Source organism: Schistocerca americana, chromosome 5 (genome assembly GCF_021461395.2).
Source record: "Schistocerca americana isolate TAMUIC-IGC-003095 chromosome 5, iqSchAmer2.1, whole genome shotgun sequence".
Taxonomy (NCBI): Eukaryota; Metazoa; Arthropoda; class Insecta; order Orthoptera; family Acrididae; genus Schistocerca; species Schistocerca americana.
The window spans coordinates 352,939,449-352,959,382 of NC_060123.1; the positions used below are offsets into that span (position 1 = coordinate 352,939,449).

The following is a 19,934-nucleotide window of genomic DNA, read 5'->3' on the forward strand; positions in this document are numbered from 1 at the left end:
GGAAACTTTATTGACACATTCCTGGGGTCAGATACATCACATGATCACACTGACAGAACCACAGGCACATAGACACAGGCAACAGAGCATGCACAATGTCGGGACTAGTACAGTGTATATCCACCTTTCGCAGCAATGCAGGCTGCTATTCTCCCATGGAGACGATCGTAGAGATGCTGGATGTAGTCCTGTGGAACGGCTTGCCATGCCATTTCCACCTGGCGCCTCAGTTGGACCAGCGTTCGTGCTGGACGTGCAGACCGCGTGAGACGACGCTTCATCCAGTCCCAAACATGCTCAATGGGGGACAGATCCGGAGATCTTGCTGGCCAGGGTAGTTGACTTACACCTTCTAGAGCACGTTGGGTGGCACGGGATACATGCGGACGTGCGTTGTCCTGTTGGAACAGCAAGTTCCCTTGCCGGTCTAGGAATGGTAGAACGATGGGTTCGATGACGGTTTGGATGTACCGTGCACTATTCAGTGTCCCCTCGACGATCACCAGTGGTGTACGGCCAGTGTAGGAGATCGCTCCCCACACCATGATGCCGGGTGTTGGCCCTGTGTGCCTCGGTCGTATGCAGTCCTGATTGTGGCGCTCACCTGCACGGCGCCAAACACGCGTACGACCATCAGTGGCACCAAGGCAGAAGCGACTCTCATCGCTGAAGACGACACGTCTCCATTCGTCCCTCCATTCACGCCTGCCGCGACACCACTGGAGGCGGGCTGCACGATGTTGGGGCGTGAGCGGAAGACTGCCTAACGGTGTGCGGGACCGTAGCCCAGCTTCATGGAGACGATTGCGAATGGTCCTCGCCGATACCCCAGGAGCAACAGTGTCCCTAATTTGCTGGGAAGTGGCGGTGCGGTCCCCTACGGCACTGCGTAGGATCCTACGGTCTTGGCGTGCATCCGTGCGTCGCTGCGGTCCGGTCCCAGGTCGACGGGCACGTGCACCTTCCGCCGACCACTGGCGACAACATCGATGTACTGTGGAGACCTCACGCCCCACGTGTTGAGCAATTCGGCGGTATGTCCACCCGGCCTCCCGCATGCCCACTATACGCCCTCGCTCAAAGTCCGTCAACTGCACGTACGGTTCACGTCCACGCTGTCGCGGCATGCTACCAGTGTTAAAGACTGCGATGGAGCTCCGTATGCCACGGCAAACTGGCTGACACTGACGGCGGCGGTGCACAAATGCTGCGCAGCTAGCGCCATTCGACGGCCAACACCGCGGTTCCTGGTGTGTCCGCTGTGCCGTGCGTGTGATCATTGCTTGTACAGCCCTCTCGCAGTGTCCGGAGCAAGTATGGTGGGTCTGACACACCGGTGTCAATTTGTTCTTTTTCCCATTTCCAGGAGTGTATGTATTCCTTAGCTTTCAGTTAATTTTTCATTGTTGTGTCAGACAATGCACTGGGTCTGGTTTCTTTTTGTGATTTAATTCTCTGCAATTAATTCTTACGTTTTGTTAGTGTACTCTAGTTCGTCATTGAAAAACTCTATACTCCCTTTGTCTGCCTTGGTTCTGACTGTTTTTTCTCTGTACATTTTGCCTCTAAGGGATTCCAGAGTGTTACATTGTGTAGTAATCTCTCTTGTTATATTGTGTTCGTGTCTTGTATCTAAGAATTTTTTAATTTCTTTGCCTGCAGATTCCTTTGCTAGATCTATGTAAGTTTTGACTGTGTCCTTTCTCTTAAATATAGTATGTTTGCAGCTAGATCTACGTAAGTTGTGACTGTGTCCTTCCTCTAAGAGACCGAATGTTTTCAGCTTCTGTCGTCAAGTTTTCTACGTAACGTTCATTTACTTTTGTGTTTATATTATATTTTAAACATCTGTTAACAGTTGTGCTTCTTCATCACAAGTTCCATGTCTGTAAGATTTGTGAGATGATGGTAGAATGGATAGGTGTGTTTCTGCTTGTTTGTAGCATTCCAGTGTGTTCGTTCACCTGTGTTATTATTTCCTTTCTTGTCTTTATTTTAACTGTTCAATGACATTAGAAGTGTATTCATCGTGCTTGTCCAGCATATAAGAGAACAGGGTAACGTTTGTTGTTTATACATTTTTATTGTTTCAGCTAAGCGTATATGTGTTTCACACAGTGTACGTTTCATTTCTCATGTTCTTGTGTATAATGATTTACGTTCACTAGTGAGATGGCATCTTTGAGCTAGTGGCTTACCTTCTTGTGCCGGATGCAAGTTTTTCTTGATAGTAACGTTGACGTCCTTAGCTATCAGATTCGTAGATTTACGAAATGCATGTAACCTCATGCGATGAATTGTCTTTGAGGCTGAAGTGGATTGTTTATACTTTCGTACAACACATAAAACAGACTTTTATTACAATCGCAAAAGACGGAGTATAATCTTTGTTAGTTGTATAGCTGCTAATGTGGCACGGATGAGCTCTAAAAAGAAGAAAAAGAAAAAAAAAGCAGAAGCTCGAGTATTAATGTTGTGCGATAAACTTTACCGGATTGGTGGAGAATCCATTGCAGGTATCGTGTCGTTTACTAGAGAAACTGTGCTACTGACCAGTTCGATTAATAAACTTGACTGTGAATCGACAGGCGAAGCACGTTGCTACACGGTACATGTGCGCTTGTATGGAGTGCTTTATGCGAGACAGTGTGGTAACCAGTGTCACACAGCGCTGCCAAGTCCCCACTGCGCACGGAAAGTAGGGCCTGGCGGCCGGCAACTCGCTGTTCTGAATTGATCGCCAGTCTGCGCCGGGATGGAGCCGTGGCTGTTTCGACTGGTGAGCGGGAGCGGGCCCATGGCGTCGGCGAGCCTGGTGGCGGGCGCCGCGGCGGCCGCCGTCGCTCTGATGTTGGCGCTGAGGGCGCTGCTGTCGGTGGGCCGACAGGCGTCAGCGTGGCTGCGCATGCGCCGTTTGGCGGCACAGATTCCCGGCCCGCGGGACACACACCCGCTTATGGGCGACGGCCGCCTCCTCCGCGGCGAGCCACTGGTCGACCTAACGCGCATCTACCTAAAGCATGGAGCACCGTGCAGGTACACAACTAATGAAAACCTACCATTTCCTTAAAAATGTTTGGTCCTCGTTGTTTGTTACAGCGTAATCTGCGTGCTTCAAGTAGCTCATTACACATGGCTGCTTGAAAGCTTGTTTCTTTATCCAGACTTTACGTGTGCTGCTTAGTGACGACTGAGCCCCATCTTCACTGGTCATCACTAAATGCCTCCTCCGCTTGTCGAATGTAGCTGTCGTGGCGTATACTGCTTGTCGTAGTATATTGTCAACCAGTTGCTGGTGCCTGGTATACTCAGTATATGAAAGGGCAATATATGCCACCATCTAAATGAGGACATGGTGGCAGACAAGAATTAGTGCCAATCAGGGGATAATTTTGATTCTGTGAGTAAGTTTAAATATTTCTTTCTAAAAAGACTTGATAGCCATTAAATATGTCATTTAAATTTGTTGGTTCAAATAGCTCTGAGCACTATGGGACTCAACTGCTGAGGTCATTAGTCCCCTAGAACTTGGAACTAGTTAAACCTAACTAACCTAAGGACATCACAAACATCCATGCCCGAGGCAGGATTCGAACCTGCGACCGTAGCGTTAATTTTGTTGACCATCGATAATTTTACCAATGATCTCACATAATCTTACGTTTTGTTTTTTTAGGGTACGTCAGCATTTGCAATTATCGTAAGATCTTTAATCGTGCAAATCCTAACGAACAAGTATTTGGCGCATACATAATGTACTCGAACCCTTGAATTACTCGGGCCAGTAACCCCACCGTTACAGATAGACATCCGTTTGAATATCTTAGTTGGTACCGTTATCACAGCGCTCTGCAGTTAGTAACTACTTGAGGTTCTTTTGTGAGACTCTTCATAGCATAAGAGAAGTTTAAAGTACACTACGAGTTATTTCATAGCAGAAGATTATTAAAATCGCCCCTTTAGCGCCTAGACTCTTGTTCGAACCACAGTATTGTGTTCGGAATCTGGAAGTATTTCGTGACACATTAAAGCACTTTCCTTTTCTCGTCTTTCACACAACGAGTCATAGCGACAGACCACCGAGCCTGACATCCCCACACAGTGGGTGGGGCCACCAATAATGAAAGTCGCTATTGAACGCGCCACTGAGGATGGATTTAAGATTTTGAAAGAAAAATGAAATGTTGAAATGTGTGTGAAATCTTATGGGACTTAACTGCTAAGGTCATCAGTCCCTAAGCTTCACCTAAATTATCCTAAGGACAAACACACACACCCATGCTCGAGGGAGGATTCGAACCTCCGAAGGGACCAGCCGCACAGTCCATGACTGCAGCGCCTTAGACCTCTGGGATAATCCTGCGCGGCATTTAATATTTTAACTCCGGTGGTCCCAGATTCAGTTTATCAGGAAACAATCGCCTACCCCGTTCCTCTTCCCCTCTTCTAGGCAGTCACATACTGATTGACATATTGTCAGCTAGTTGTTGGTGCCTGGTGTACTAATAGTATATCAAAGACTCATTCTGATGTGTTGGCAGAAGAGCCAACACCGTGTTGCTAGAGGAGGCCGAAATGCACGCGTTTAAGCTCACGCAAACTGGCGTGAGGTCTGGAACAGGACAAGTATTTGAGAACTTAGAAAAACGGATACATTTGGTGTAATACTTAACTTTAATCCATAATTGGAGAGCATCGCTCTTGATGATACAGGATTTACAATCTCAATATAAACTGGTAATGGCGCCTTGCTAGGTCGTAGCAAATGACGTAGCTGAAGGCTATGCTAACTATCGTCTCGGCAAATGAGAGCGTATTTGTCAGTGTAGCATCGCTAGCAAAGTCGGCTGTACAACTGGGGCGAGTGCTAGGAAGTCTCTTTAGACCTGCCGTGTGGTGGCGCTCGGTCTGCAATCACTGACACTGGCGACACGCGGGTCCGACGTATACTACTAGACCGCGGCCGATTTAAAGGCTACCACCTAGCAAGTGTCGTGTCTGGCGGTGACACCACACATTCGTTCTAAGTTGACCGCAACACTGGGCATTATATGACACTATCTACCCGACGACATGGTCACAAATAAGAATACGTGCTAATCAGGGGATAATTCTTTGTACCGTCAGGATTCCATCTGACTCCTTTTTGATGGAGAGCTCCCATACATGAGTCCACCAACAATTCATGACAGAAGTCTGCAGCTTTTAAAAAAGATGTACACATACTATTATAATCATTTAAAATGAAAATGGGAGTAATGGATAATTTAACTGTATATGAGAGTTATATTGAAGAAACCTCCGTCGATGATAGACGAGATGGAACTATAAACTTAGTTCAGAAAACCTGCTATCAAATACTTGAACTGCTGAGCTACTGCACCAAACACAGCTAGGAAAACATCTCTCCCAAATGAAGGCTGAGGCGCGCCTGGGTCAAGAATTCGAGACCCCACTGAAAGCTCTGGGGAATCATCCAAACTCATGATCGCTTAAACGCAGCTCACTCTTCCCAGGAATTGATCGTAGATGTGTCCAGAATGCACACATCTCCCTCGATGGTGTCCCAGACGTGATCAGTAAGAACAACGGGTGGATGATCGCTATGTTCACACAATCTCTACCATGTCTATGGGGTATTCCTCTTAACCTTCTGACAAAAATCTGTTTCCCAGAGCTGATTCATTTTCTTTCCGATGGTCCTGATCGCTTATGGTGTAGTTCAGCATAAGAAAACGGACAACGTTTGATAGCACTTGGTTCCAATATAACTTGCTGTAGAGATATGGTGGCAGGCGTGTCTGAATACATCTGGGTGAGAGATCCACCTTTCATCCCATGTAACGTCCGCTGCAGGAGAATGCCTCCCCCAGCTACCTGATACGTGCACCATAGGTAAGTGGGATGCAATGTCTGCGTGTGTTTCAAGGAATTACTAGTACTCTGCATCAACATGTAGCGCGGCTCACTTGGTCGGGCGCCATGTCTAGTGACGTCTGTGCCTTGGACTTGTGGCGAGCAGAGGTATGTGGGTGATTGTTTCGAACCTCAATACAAGAAAATAGTGCTGGATCGTAATAAACCTAACTAATTTTTATCTGCACGGAATGTGCCTGTAACTGCTGATCTGTGTCCCATCCATCCGTGTTACAGTTGACGATGGTCACCCTTTACCACATGATCACATTTCCCGTGGCGATTTTCTCGAAGCGAGGTAAACATGCTGCAACACTAACACAATGGTAAGTGACAAACTCGGTGCCCTATTCGTCCGGAATCTTGATCTTTCAACTATCGTGCAGTAACCACGGAATTTATTCGTTCTCAAATGTCACATAAACTACTGCATGTGTAACAATTCCTATCCATGGGACGCATCGAACTGTTCCATTCACTGTGAAAACAGCAGCGCTTTCACTCCACCACAGCGATCTCTAAGTCAGTTGTATTTTAGTATATTGCTGGTGTTATACTTGAAGACTCCGTTTCGCAAACTGTATCACCATAGCTCTTCCGTACAAGTTTTTTTTCTGCACTGTCATATGAGGAAACATTGCACCAATTTTCGAATGGAGTTCGGGCTCCATGTTACAACGTTCAGCAACAGCACGCTGTAAAATATTTTAAAGGACATAGTTCTTATTATAGGAAACAGTGATCTATAATTAATATAAATAAACTGAAAGCAGTCTTGATTGCATAAATGTTTTAATGTAGTGACCGGTTTCGATCGTATTATGAGATCATCTTCAGACCATAGATGTCTGCCGAGGGTGGTAAAGCATGACAACCCTCTTGCTTGTGGCTGGTGGTAAAAGAAAATTTATACATTGCAACATTATTGCCTTCCTGCTAATGTACCTTAATAGGGATGCCAGAAAAACCTAAATAATCGCATCGGGACACAACTCTTCAACAAACTTACGCGTTCTAACTGCCTGCTTACCTAATTGTCCAGTGGACAAGAAAATTATTGAAACTTTGATACATATCTCCACAGATATTCTAGCTAATATTGCAACCAGGAGCGGAGCTGTGGTGGTTTCCCTGATTTTGATAAATCTAGCGCAGAAGAATAGGACACATGACTTCTAATATAGTGCGGTGTGGGGAAAATGGGTTTTCTGTCTGAGACAAAAGGAGTTCACCACAGAAGAAAGATTAGCGTTTAACAGCCCTCCTTCCGCGAGGTAATTAGAGACGAAACCAAGCTCATACAGAGGGATGGGAGGGGGGAGGGGGAGGGGAATGAGGGATGGAGAAGGAAACCGCCGTGTCCCATTCACAGTAAACTTCATGAAATTTTTCTCAAGAGATTTAGGGAAACTACAGAAATCTTAGATCTACTTGGGGAACGGAAATTTGAATCGCTATCCTCTCGAGTGCAAATCCAGTATCTTAATTATTGCGTCACAGAACTCGGCCGAGTGTGTGCAAGGTGTAAGGAGTAATCTTGAGAGATATAGACAGTAAGATTTTCGATGCCACGCTGATTTCCGCTGTCGTAGTGGAAATGTTGTAGTCAGTCATCACGAAAATTGAGGACATTGATATATGGGGATTGTGGTACACCTCACAGTTGCGGCAGGAAATTACGTACTATACAACAGAAATAGCTGCAATGCCTTCTGTGCTTGGTACACTTATTCCGTTCACACCTCCTCAGTTTTTCTCACGAAACTGAGTGGAACCTGATCCAGAGCATCCGATCACAGGAATGTTGTGGATGTTCATCGGAATGTGAGCTCATTAGCGACTATAATCCTGAGGCTGCCACTCAGGCTGCAGTAAACCGATATGAGCCTAGGCTACCAAATGACAATGTATGATTACACAGAAGTTAACAGTGGGGAATAAAAGCAATTTTTAATCCTCACATGAAGCTTTTCCAGGTGGCAATTATTGCTGAAGTCGAAGAAGAAAAATATAACTTAGTGCAGCCTATAAACGTCAACACATTGGCAGTGAAATGCAATTTAGCGCTGGAGTTACAGCTCGCAGGCGGCTGCTACGTCATATCTTTGGCTGCCAAGTCTACAGTTTCCCACAGACTCCCTGTGTTGGTTTTTCAGAGCTCTTGACGAATGTTACTACCTGTAAGTTGTTTCTCTCAACTTTCGTAGGGCAGTTGTCTTTCAGCACGGTACCATACACATCGATTTGGTATCCAGGACAATTGTCCGTGTGTACTGCAGATAACATGGAGTAATTCCTAAGGAGACAGTGAAGCACCAGTGCTATGGACATAATACTAACTTGAAGAGAGTACGTTAGGTGATGGGGAGTATGGGGCAGACGGGGTTATGGGGAAACATTACATTAAGTAGCAAAGACTTGTTCCTGTATTTCTAGGTAGGAGGTCAGGTTTTCTCCTGTTCCTCTAGCGTTCGGCTAACTAACTGTTTCTGGATCCCGTAGTAGCTATTTCACTAATGTTTCCCATTTTCAGTATTTCTTTTAATAGTTTTTCATTTTACTTTACCTGCCCACTTAACTTTTAAGTGTTCCAGTTTCCTCGGCTCCATATTTACGGCGTATGGTCTGTGTTTCATTTCAGTTACGCGTTATATTCCAGACAAACACCTGGGGGAACTTGTTCCTCAGCTATGCGTGAATATGCATTAACCGTGCATTATAGAAGAAAGGTAACTTCAACCATGACCAATCAGTTTTTAATACCTTCCCTAATACACACATTCTGTGTAGGTTTGCTTTCTAGATACATGCATTCCTTCGTTTATTGCACTTCTGCGTCGTCCACTATTTTTATATTAAGCTAGTCGTTGTTCTTCTTTCCCTTACTCTTCGTCATCATCGTCTTTTGTTTGTTCAGCCTCAAGCCGTATCCCGTGTTAGGTACACTATATGACCAAAAGTCCTATGTAAAGAGGAAATGACTAGTAGTTGCTACGAAAGACCGGCACGCTCTTATTTGTGGTGGCAGGGAGTGCTTTGTCGTCAGAAAAGAAGCAGTAACAGTAGAACCAGTTGATCAGCAGAGCTGAATGACATCGAATGTGGAGTTGTCCCTGTCACCTAAGCAACTGAGTTACCAGAAACACTTCAAACATCCTGCAGTTACCCAGGTCGATTCCTCATTATATGATTGTGAAGCAGAAACCCGGAGAAACCTCCACAGTTAAACCAAATCCTGGAAGACCTCATGTACTGACGGCCGGAGACCGTCGCCTGTTGCAAAGAGCGGTTTTAAAAAATCGTCTGAAATCAGTGGAAGGAATCGCTCTTCAGTTCTAAAGTCCTATCAGCAATCCATCTAGCGCAATGATTATGCAGTAGTTTCGGCCACTACCAGTCTGGAAACCCGTATTCTTTTGTCAAGATGCAGACCGAGTACCTGTGTGGCATCGCTACATACAATAAAACATTACTCAAGATTATTCCATTTATTACAAGTCTCTGCAGTGTCTTTTGCGACGGATGGTGTCTACGTAATCCGGAAAGGAATCTGCTGAATCCGACAGCGGACTATCAACTGCGAGAGCGCTGCAACAGATCGGAGTGGAAGTGTAGCAGACGGTGGTGGGAGAGCTTGCCGCTCACTCTCGGGGTAGGCATACCGCGTCGGTAGCCCTGGTTGGAGATGGCGGTGACCGCGAAGATGTGTTTCATTTAGGTCGGAATGGTGTGTACTCAGTTCCTCCCAGATCAGTGACCCTCAGGAGTACGGCGACGTTGGATGCCGTTTTATGCTGAATGGTGTATCTGGCTACCCAGTACAACAGGCTGTCAGACTCGTGCGTCGTTGGCGTTTTACAGCAGCTTCTACCGTCATCCAGAGCCGTATTGGTAGGCCCCCGGACTACCCATCAACGATGGACCAGTGTGTGATTTCAGTAATGGGTGATGGTCGTCATTAGCCGCAGCTCTCTCGACTTTTCTTACTAGTTTCTCGTTTGACAGTGTGCAGGGATTTAAAATGAATGGGATGCATTGGGCATCAGGTTCTCGTATGCCATATCTATCTCTAATCAGTGCTAAGCTACGCTTGAGATGGTTTAAAGAGCAAGGCCACTGGACACTGGATAGCTGAAAACGAGTAATTTGGAGTGTTGACTCACACTGTACCCTGTGGCAATCCGATGAAAGGATTTCAGTTTAGCGAATGACAGTAGAACGCTACCAGCCAGCACATGTAAACTCCAGAGGTGAAGTATGGCTGACTTGAAGTTACAACAGTAAGATTGTTTTTGTAGTTGCTCTTAAGAAAACTTTAAATGTGAAAGTGTAAGATCACATTTTGCATCACAGTATATGCATATTGAGAAAGAGTTCGAAGTCGACGGCTGTATCAGCATGACATTGCACCCGTCATACAGCAGCATAGGTCAGGGTGTCGCTTGTGGGCAGTAACATTTTGAAATATACTGGCCTGCTCAGGGTTCTAGCCAGAACCCTATGAAACACCTTGGGAAGTGAACTAGAAAGTCGACTTCGCACCAGACTCGAAAGTCCACCATCGCTACCTACTCTGATAACAGCCCTTGAGGAATAATGGTGTACCAACCATGCACGGGGGTTCATACGCTTCATTGAAAATGTCCCCAACAGAGTTCAAGCTGTCAGAAAGGCGAAAGACGTTTACAACCAATATTAATGTCCCGTAATACGTGCGCGGATGCGTTTGATCAGATAGTTTATGTTGCCTATTCCTTCCAAATTGTTCCAAGTCTACGTTTCATCCGGCCACGAGGGCTATGTCACCTGTGTACTTTACCACTGGTATCTTTTTCCTTGGAATCATTATTACTCCTCCAGGACTTCCTTTCACATCCTTTATTGCATCTATGACTAACACAATCCAGATAAATTGTGAAAAGCTAGTACCCTGCTTTACATTGTTCTTAAAATGAACTTGCATTTCTTGGCATTCAACTTTTATTACCTTCTTGCGGTTTCTTAGATCTACATTTACATTTATACTTAACAGGCCACTTCATGGTTTTTGGGGGAGTGTGCTTTCGATATCACTATCGTTTCATCCCATTTCAGTTCCATCCGAGAATGGAGAGTGAGCTCCGTATGAGCTCTAAGTTCTCTGATTTTCTCTTCTTTGACCACGCCGCGCTCCTACTAATACTATGTGGAAAGGGTTCTAGACCGACAAAGAACGCTGAAGGTCAGGACTATCATCGTTTTGTTAGCCACTACTTTCGTTGATCTTACAATGTCTCAGCCTCGAATCAGCTCACCCTACAACTGTTTATATGTGGAGATTTCATTTTCCGTCGTTTGGGAGAGTTACATACTCCTAGGTAAAATAACGTCGCTACTGTTTCAGTGACTTTTAAAATAAAGTAACTAAAGAGTGCTCGACCACTTCGCCTTGCAGTCACTTAATCAACTTCGTCCGTCTGCAGACATCACTTACTTTCGCTAGTGCACTGGAGTTGTACCCTTCCCACTGAAAACAGTATCGTCCGCTAATAGCGTTACAGATATTTCGACGTTATTGACTAGCATACGATGCTGAGATCTATACATATATTTTCAGAAATTTCTTTCTCAAATGAAAACCTGTATTTGGTACTAAACAACTTCTTTAGGACAGGAACGTCTTCTTTGCCTGTACTAGTCTGCATTTTATGTCCTGCTTGCTTCGACCGTCTTGGATTATTTTGCTTCCAAGGTAGTACAATTCCTTAACTTCGTCTACATCGTCATCACCACTTTTTATGTTAAGCCTCTCGCTATTATCACTTCGACGGACTATCATTGCTTTCATCTTTCGTCAGTTTATTCTCAGTCCGTAATCTATATTCTACTGCCTCAGTTTATAGAATCGTGTAAGTCTATGTGATAAATTATTGACTAAAATTTTATATTGTATTTTAGATTAAATTGTGGGAAAATTTGTTTCATAAACCCAGACGTCTTTGCATTTACTTAGTTCGGAGCTTTTGTATAAATTATCATCACAACGTTACCTTTATAAACTTCTTCACCTTTAGGATAGACTAACCATATTTTTCGACGTAACTAATCGAAATAAATAGAAAGTGTGCTACTGTGTACCTCAAATTTAGCACAGGTAATGAGCGCCAATATTTTCTCCGAGTTAGAACTATCCTTTCATTAGCTACGGAATGAAAGTTCACCTTTTGGTTCGACTACTGGAAAACTGACTCTTCTCCTCAAATGTCCGATACTTCCAGTATGGGAGAGTGAGAAAACCTGTTCTTAACGTTATGTGCCTGCCCTTGAGTGTGTTCTGGCGGTGTGACGAAGAAAGAGAAAGCCGGTGCCAGCGGAACGCCGCTTTGATGTCGTATACAAGATTGTAAATGGAGAACCAGTTCCCCTCTACTCCGCCCGTCAGCAGTCAATCTTGAAATTACGCAATCAGTTAGTTTCGCTAGATTATTGGGCAGTTAGAGACATTTCGATACAAACTTCATATGTCGGTAGCAACGCACGTAAGAAGCAGGGAAACTAGTAGAACAGATATTCGTGATATTAATCTGCTACAAATTAGTTATTTAAAGTATACAGCATGTGGCACATTTAATGCTCTTCGGACGTGACTGACTCGAACTACACTGATTTACAAGAAAAATGAAGTATCCGGAAGGGGAGAGGGGGATGGAATGGAACTTCACGGATTGAGATGATATGTGATGTTATTTCCCAGATTACAAAATCGGGTGAAATTTACCAATGTGCCCACTTATCACTCTGACATCGCACATCCTCTGATCCGAATTCATGCGCTGGTCCGATTGAAAAGGGTGTCATAAAACCACTGTATCCTCTTCTGAGGTAAGATACTGCAATTGTTCTTTGGTATCCTAGATACTCTTACTGTGTTAGAGTTGACGTCCGAGCTGGTACAAGTGTTTTATTGGGGTCAGGTCTTTGGATCTTGCTGGCCACGGGAGAACCCTAACATTATGCAGACAGTTGATAGAGACATGCGCTATACGTCTACGAGCATTGGCCTTCTGAGAGATAGCCTCCACGATACAGCCGCATGCGAAGTTACACATCAGGACGTACCGCTGGTCGTCAGAGTCCCCTCAGTCAGTACCATCCGTGACCTGGAACCTCTCCACACGTCACCACCTTAATCGCCGACGATAATCATCTGGTGTAGTAAGGCATCGCAACACTCTGCTGAAGACTAGGCGATGTCATTCAAGAGCAGTCAATGCTTCTCAGATACTGGACCACTCCAGACGCAGCCGTCTATGTCGTGGTGTTAATGGTAGCCTATTCATATAGCCCAGTCACCACTGGAATCCGAACAGTAGTGGATGATGACACAGAATGTTGCAGGGAAATCCATTACTTGTTTTTGGATGGCAGGAGCAGACATGAAGAGGTTGTAATTTGTCTGGAGTACAGTGCTGCGATCCACCCTTCGATGGTCAGAGATAGTGGACCAGAGACTTGACGACGAGTATTCCTGCCTTACTCCGCCCGGTTAGCCGTGCGGTCTGATGCTCTACTTTCCGGACGGGAAGGCATGCCGGTCCCCGGCACGAATCCGCCCGACGTATTTGTGTCGAAGTCCGGTTTGCCGACCAGTCCGTGGATGGTTTTTAAGGCGGTTTTCCGTCTGCCTCAGCGAATGCGGGCTGGGTCACCTTATTCTGCCTCAGTTACATTATGTTGGCGATTGCTGCACGAGCACTTTATCCACCTACGCCTACACCATAATTACTCTACCACGCAAACATTGGGGCTACACTCGTCTGATGTGAGACGTTCCCAGGGAGGTGCACTGGGGGCCGAACCGCACTATAACCCTGGGTTCGGTGTGGGGCTGCAGTGTGGTGAGTGGACTGCTGTAGCCTGTTGTTGGGTTGTTAAACACTGAGGACTACGGCGGGGACGAAGCCTCTCCGTCGTTTATAGGTCCCCAGCTCCATTCCGTACATTACAGTCCCTGCCCTCGCGTTGCCAGGCAATCTAACGTCAGGCCAGTGTCACTTCCGAACGCCACAGATTCGACGAGCCACTTTACGGTGCTGATAAGGCTGTCTCACAGGTGTGCCTGGTATTTCCATGTCCTTCACAATTATCACTCAAAATATGACGCTGTACGTGCCCCTTATTTGTCGTGGAGGGCCTGGAAACAAAAGAGGAAGTATGTAAACTAATGCATTCTGGTGACCGTTGTACGTGTCACAGAGATTCAGAACTCTAATCGTTAACATATCCGTTGATAGCATATACGTAAACGAAGTTACACTGAATCCGACTGTGTCTTCTGGGCACTTTCATTTCAAGAACTGTCATACTACTGTATATTAAAAATACTGACAAAATACGATTCATAACTGGAATTAAAGTATACAGCACAAAGACATTTTTGTGTTTCGTAAAAGCGGTGAAAAATTTCAGAAACTTTTCAGAATAACTGTCTAGTCATCACAGAAAATGTGTTGTGACAAGCCAAAGAAATATGAAGATATTAAGGAGCAGCGGAAATGAGATTAGCGACAAAACCTTACATCAGATTTCGGGACTACGAAGTTGACGATCTGGAGGAATTCTTATATCTTCTAAGGACATTAACACATGACGGCCGGACCAATGAGAACAAAAAAGGAACCGACTAGCATTGGCAATAGCGTCCGTCTAGATACAACCTCATTGTACTGAACAGAGCTCTTAATCTGAGAAATAAGTCTTACAAAAGTATCTGGACAGCAATAGTTGGATATTAATTCGTGGTTTGTCGGCCCATCCTCTTTAGGGTGACTTGAATTCTGCTGGGGACACTTTCAATGTAATGTCTGAATGTCTGCGGAGGAATGGTAGCACGTTTTCCCTCTAGAGCCGAAACCAGAGAAGAGAGTGATGTTGGACGTTGAGCTGTGGAATGAAGTCGACGCCTAACTCATCCCAAAGGTGCTCTATAGAGCTCATTTTAGGCCTCACGGCAGGCAGGCAGTTACCAAATGTTGATCTCCCAATACTATTGCCTCACAGATAATGCTGAATGAAAGGATGCATTGTCATGCTGATAAAGACAAGCAACGTCCTCGCATCGTTTCTCTACTTCATGCAGTACACTACGTTGTAAATCGTATTCATAACCTTATGCATTTAGCGTTATCGTAAGCAAAATGAGATGACCAAACCCTAACCTGGGCAAACACCCCTTACCGTAACACCACGTCCTTCGTATGTCAATGTTGGCACTACCATGATGGCAGTTATTGTTCTGCATTCATTTGTCAAACCCAGGCCCTTCCATAGAATTTACACAGGGTGAAGGGAGATTCACTATCCCAAATTACTCGTTTCCAGTCATCCACTGCCCAGTGCCGTTATTCTTTCCATCATTTAATATCTCCCTTAGCTTTGACTATAGATATGAGTGCGGTATGTGAAACCGCTTGACGATTGTACTCCGTCATTTTATGTCCCTACGCGCTGTCAGTGTCATAGCTGGACTACAGGTACCACTTTCGAACATACGAGTTCTTCGTTATGCTGATATCATGAGATTTTTTTACAGCCCTGCTACACAGTGCTTAGTATTCCCTGTCTGTTATTACGTGATGTCTGCGTGGTCTTGATTTAGTTGTGTTTGTTCCTTTGCATTTCCACTTCGCAATGACACCACCGACAGTCGACAGGACCACTTTAGAACAGTTGAAATGTCGCTGGTGAAATGACTAGTCCAGGTCTGAAGTCAGTGTGCTCTCCTGGTAGAGCCATTCTCCTATTACTGTTTTCCTGCTGAAAACGCCTCCATATATACTAGTGCGTCTGCCTATCGTGACATATGATCAACACCGCATTACATGGGGGTGTACGGATGCTTTTGATCGGATACTTTATATCCAGAGTGCAGCACTACATAAAAACAAATCCTGAACGGCAGAGAATGATAAAAGAAGAGAACAAAGCGTTGGCCATGTGGAGCTACTGAATAGTACTGAGAATTAAGAAGATTTATAAGTTAACAAATTTATCAGCCCTATGGTGAATATACAGCAAAGACTAAAGAAAGAAAGGAAGAATGATATGGCCTGTTTAAATGAATGTGGGAGTAACTTCCATGGAACGAGACAGAGATTTAAGGCAAAATTTTGTAGAGATATAATGTTACTGGATTATGTCGAACAAGTAATTAAGGCCGTTGGATGTTACATCTAGTCTGAGATTGATAGAAGTGGCTGCTTTCCTGTAAGCAGCTGACGTCGAGTGCAGGACTATCGTCCCAAAACCAATGGTGTTCCTCTGGTCTGGAGTGCAGTAGTTGGCTCAAGAAAGAGACATGAGACTAACACGATTCGGTAACAATTGTAGGAAGCCGGTTACTAGGTGAAGCGTGCATCGTCCTTCTTACCCTCCGTGGCTCAGTATTCATTTGCCGGGTATGAGCTTGGTGACCTCCGGTTCCTGAGTCTCGGAGTGATAAGTGCTGCCAGTCCTCTTCTACCGTAAATTCTGGACGTGCTTTAGCAACCATCATGTGGGTCCCATGGAATGGGGATCTCGGTTTAACCGCCCAGATCCTGAGAATCGTAAGTACACTCCTTGAAATGGAAAAAAGAACACATTGACACCGGTGTGTCAGACCCACCATACTTGCTCCGGACACTGCGAGAGGGCTGTACAAGCAATGATCACACGCACGGCACAGCGGACACACCAGGAACCGCTGTGTTGGCCGTCGAATGGCGCTAGCTGCGCAGCATTTGTGCACCGCCGCCGTCAGTGTCAGCCAGTTTGCCGTGGCATACGGAGCTCCATCGCAGTCTTTAACACTGGTAGCATGCCGCGACAGCGTGGACGTGAACCGTATGTGCAGTTGACGGACTTTGAGCGAGGGCGTATAGTGGGCATGCGGGAGGCCGGGTGGACGTACCGCCGAATTGCTCAACACGTGGGGCGTGAGGTCTCCACAGTACATCGATGTTGTCGCCAGTGGTCGGCGGAAGGTGCACGTGCCCGTCGACCTGGGACCGGACCGCAGCGACGCACGGATGCACGCCAAGACCGTAGGATCCTACGCAGTGCCGTAGGGGAACGCACCGCCACTTCCCAGCAAATTAGGGACACTGTTGCTCCTGGGGTATCGGCGAGGACCATTCGCAACCGTCTCCATGAAGCTGGGCTACGGTCCCGCACACCGTTAGGCAGTCTTCCGCTCACGCCCCAACATCGTGCAGCCCGCCTCCAGTGGTGTCGCGACAGGCGTGAATGGAGGGACGAATGGAGACGTGTCGTCTTCAGCGATGAGAGTCGCTTCTGCCTTGGTGCCAATGATGGTCGTATGCGTGTTTGGCGCCGTGCAGGTGAGCGCCACAATCAGGACTGCATACGACCGAGGCACACAGGGCCAACACCCGGCATCATGGTGTGGGGAGCGATCTCCAACTCTGGCCGTACACCACTGGTGATCGTCGAGGGGACACTGAATAGTGCACGGTACATCCAAACCGTCATCGAACCCATCGTTCTACCATTCCTAGACCGGCAAGGGAACTTGCTGTTCCAACAGGACAATGCACGTCCGCATGTATCCCGTGCCACCCAACGTGCTCTAGAAGGTGTAAGTCAACTACCCTGGCCAGCAAGATCTCCGGATCTGTCCCCCATTGAGCATGTTTTGGACTGGATGAAGCGTCGTCTCACGCAGTCTGCACGTCCAGCACGAACGCTGGTCCAACTGAGGCGCCAGGTGGAAATGGCATGGCAAGCCGTTCCACAGGACTACATCCAGCATCTCTACGATCGTCTCCATGGGAGAATAGCAGCCTGCATTGCTGCGAAAGGTGGATATACACTGTACTAGTGCCGACATTGTGCATGCTCTGTTGCCTGTGTCTATGTGCCTTTGGTTCTGTCAGTGTGATCATGTGATGTATCTAACCCCAGGAATGTGTCAATAAAGTGTCCCCTTCCTGGGACAATGAATTCACACGGTGTTCTTATTTCAATTCCTTCCTATTGCAGAACTACTGTTAGCGGGGGGGGGGGGGGGGGGGGGGGGGGGAAGCCGCAACTCATTTGTATAAGACTGGCTGAGGCATATGTGGCTCTGTCTAAATTGCCCCTTATTTTGCCAGCTGCTCTTAATACCAAGATGGACCCCTTGAAATTTCCTCTCCCAGCGAAATGGATGGACCGCTGGTAGGTACTAACATCCAGTCGCTCAAGAGGACTCATTTGACGGGTCCTCCCGGTTGTGGGTTTGTTCTGGTTAGTTCAACAAATAGAGACAGGACGCATGTGAAAGCCAGACTGTGTTATTTGTGAAAGAATGGAGGGAATCTCTGTGAAAGTTTCGGCCATTTACATTCAGAAGGGTTTAGTGAGCTTAGCAGATGCGTTAAAATCTGTCAAGCAGCTGTGTGATGGGACGCATTTGGTCGAAACGTCTCGCTCCCAACAAGGGAGAAACCTGCAAAAAGCTAAAGCCATTGAAACTGAACTACACAATACAGCAAATGTATTCTGATTTGCAGCGATCTGGTGGACATTCCCAAAGACGAGGTGAAAGATGAGTAGGGTCAAGGAGGTATACTCGACATGCAAAATAGCAGGAATGGGGTGAATGCGGATCTGCTAAAATTCGACTACTCTATCCTTACTCTCAAGAGCTGAAATTTCCCAGAGCACGTGGAGGTGGGTTTGGTTGGTTGGCTGATTCGAGGGAGGGGACCAAACAGCGATGTCATCGATCGCATCGGATTGGGGAGGATGGGGAAGGAAGTTTGCAATAGCCTTTCAAAGGAAACATTCTGGCATTTGCCTGAATCGATTTAGGGAAATCACAGGAAACCTAAATCAGTATGGCCGACATGCGTTTGAACCGTTGTTCAGTATGCAACCACTGCGCCTCCGCTCTCTGTAAGGAAGGTTTTCTTCGTTAAAGTATGCGGTAGTATGTCCCCAAACCAATATGCTCCTTTAAATGCCAGCGCTGGGAACACCACTTTAAGAGGTAAGGGAGGAGCCACTTGTGGCTTATATGTTTATGGTACCTAAGAAGGCGTCGATTATTCAACTCCCATGAAGTGCGTTCAATGCTACTGGGACCACCCTCTCCCGAGTAGAGGCTGCAGCATATATCTTGAAGGGCAGAAGATGCCAGAGTTTAAAACTATGGAGCGCATCTCGTATGTTAAGGCTAAGAAAATGTATAAGACCATGGTGCCCCGATGATCGCTACATTTGTATCATCTCTTAAAAAGCCTGTTTATGAAATCGAAGCTACTACACAAACGGATGTTGCTAGTGTCAGCACAGTATGTGTGTTTGTGAATGCACTTCTGCTGCTGCAGTTATTTTGAACACCGTAACTCTCTCCAGAAGATAATAAAAGGCCGTGATTGCTCTCAAGATTCAGCCTGGTCCACTGTCTAGCACTGCCACTGCTCTGCCGGCCTAAAATTCAAAAGCAATGCGCCACTCGCTGACAGAGACGGGAAGCAATCAGTCCAATGATGTCGACCTCATTTTACTCGACGCCATTCAAAGATCGAATTCTGAACTGACGGACCTTAATATTGGTGGTGGGGGAGGGGGGGGGGGCACTCATCTCAAAAATGAGTCTCCTCCCATTGTGGCCTCTCATTCCTGTCGCAAAGAGAGGGTGAGAAAGTGACCGCCGGCCGGTGTGGCCGTGCGGTTCTAAGCGCGTCAGTTTGGAACCACGTGACCGCTACTGTCGCCGGTTCGAATCCTGCCTCGGGCATGGATATGAGTGATGTCCTTAGGTTAGTTAGTTTTAAGTAGTTCTAAGTTCTAGGGGACTCATGACCTCAGTAGTTAAGTCCCATAGTGCTCAGAGCCATTTGAACCATTTGAGAAAGTGACCGCCATGATAAGATTTTCATACTACAGAGGAGAATTAATGGGTTCAGGACACATGTAGAGGAACTGAAACTCCTAGCAAAGGAATGCCTTCGCTGCTTGTGTTGACAGGAACTGCATTTTAAAGCGTCTTA

General features: G+C 46.1%; 1 protein-coding gene across 1 annotated transcript in view; it reads left to right on the forward strand.

The window, feature by feature from the left end:
• Nucleotides 1-2,755: 2,755 nt before the first annotated feature.
• Nucleotides 2,756-19,934, forward strand: part of LOC124616373 (cytochrome P450 4V2-like) — a 113,469-nt gene continuing 96,290 nt past the window's right edge. The window contains exon 1 of the mRNA XM_047144683.1: nucleotides 2,756-3,036. Coding sequence (XP_047000639.1) covers nucleotides 2,756-3,036 — 281 coding nt within the window. The remainder of the gene's footprint in view (nucleotides 3,037-19,934) is intronic.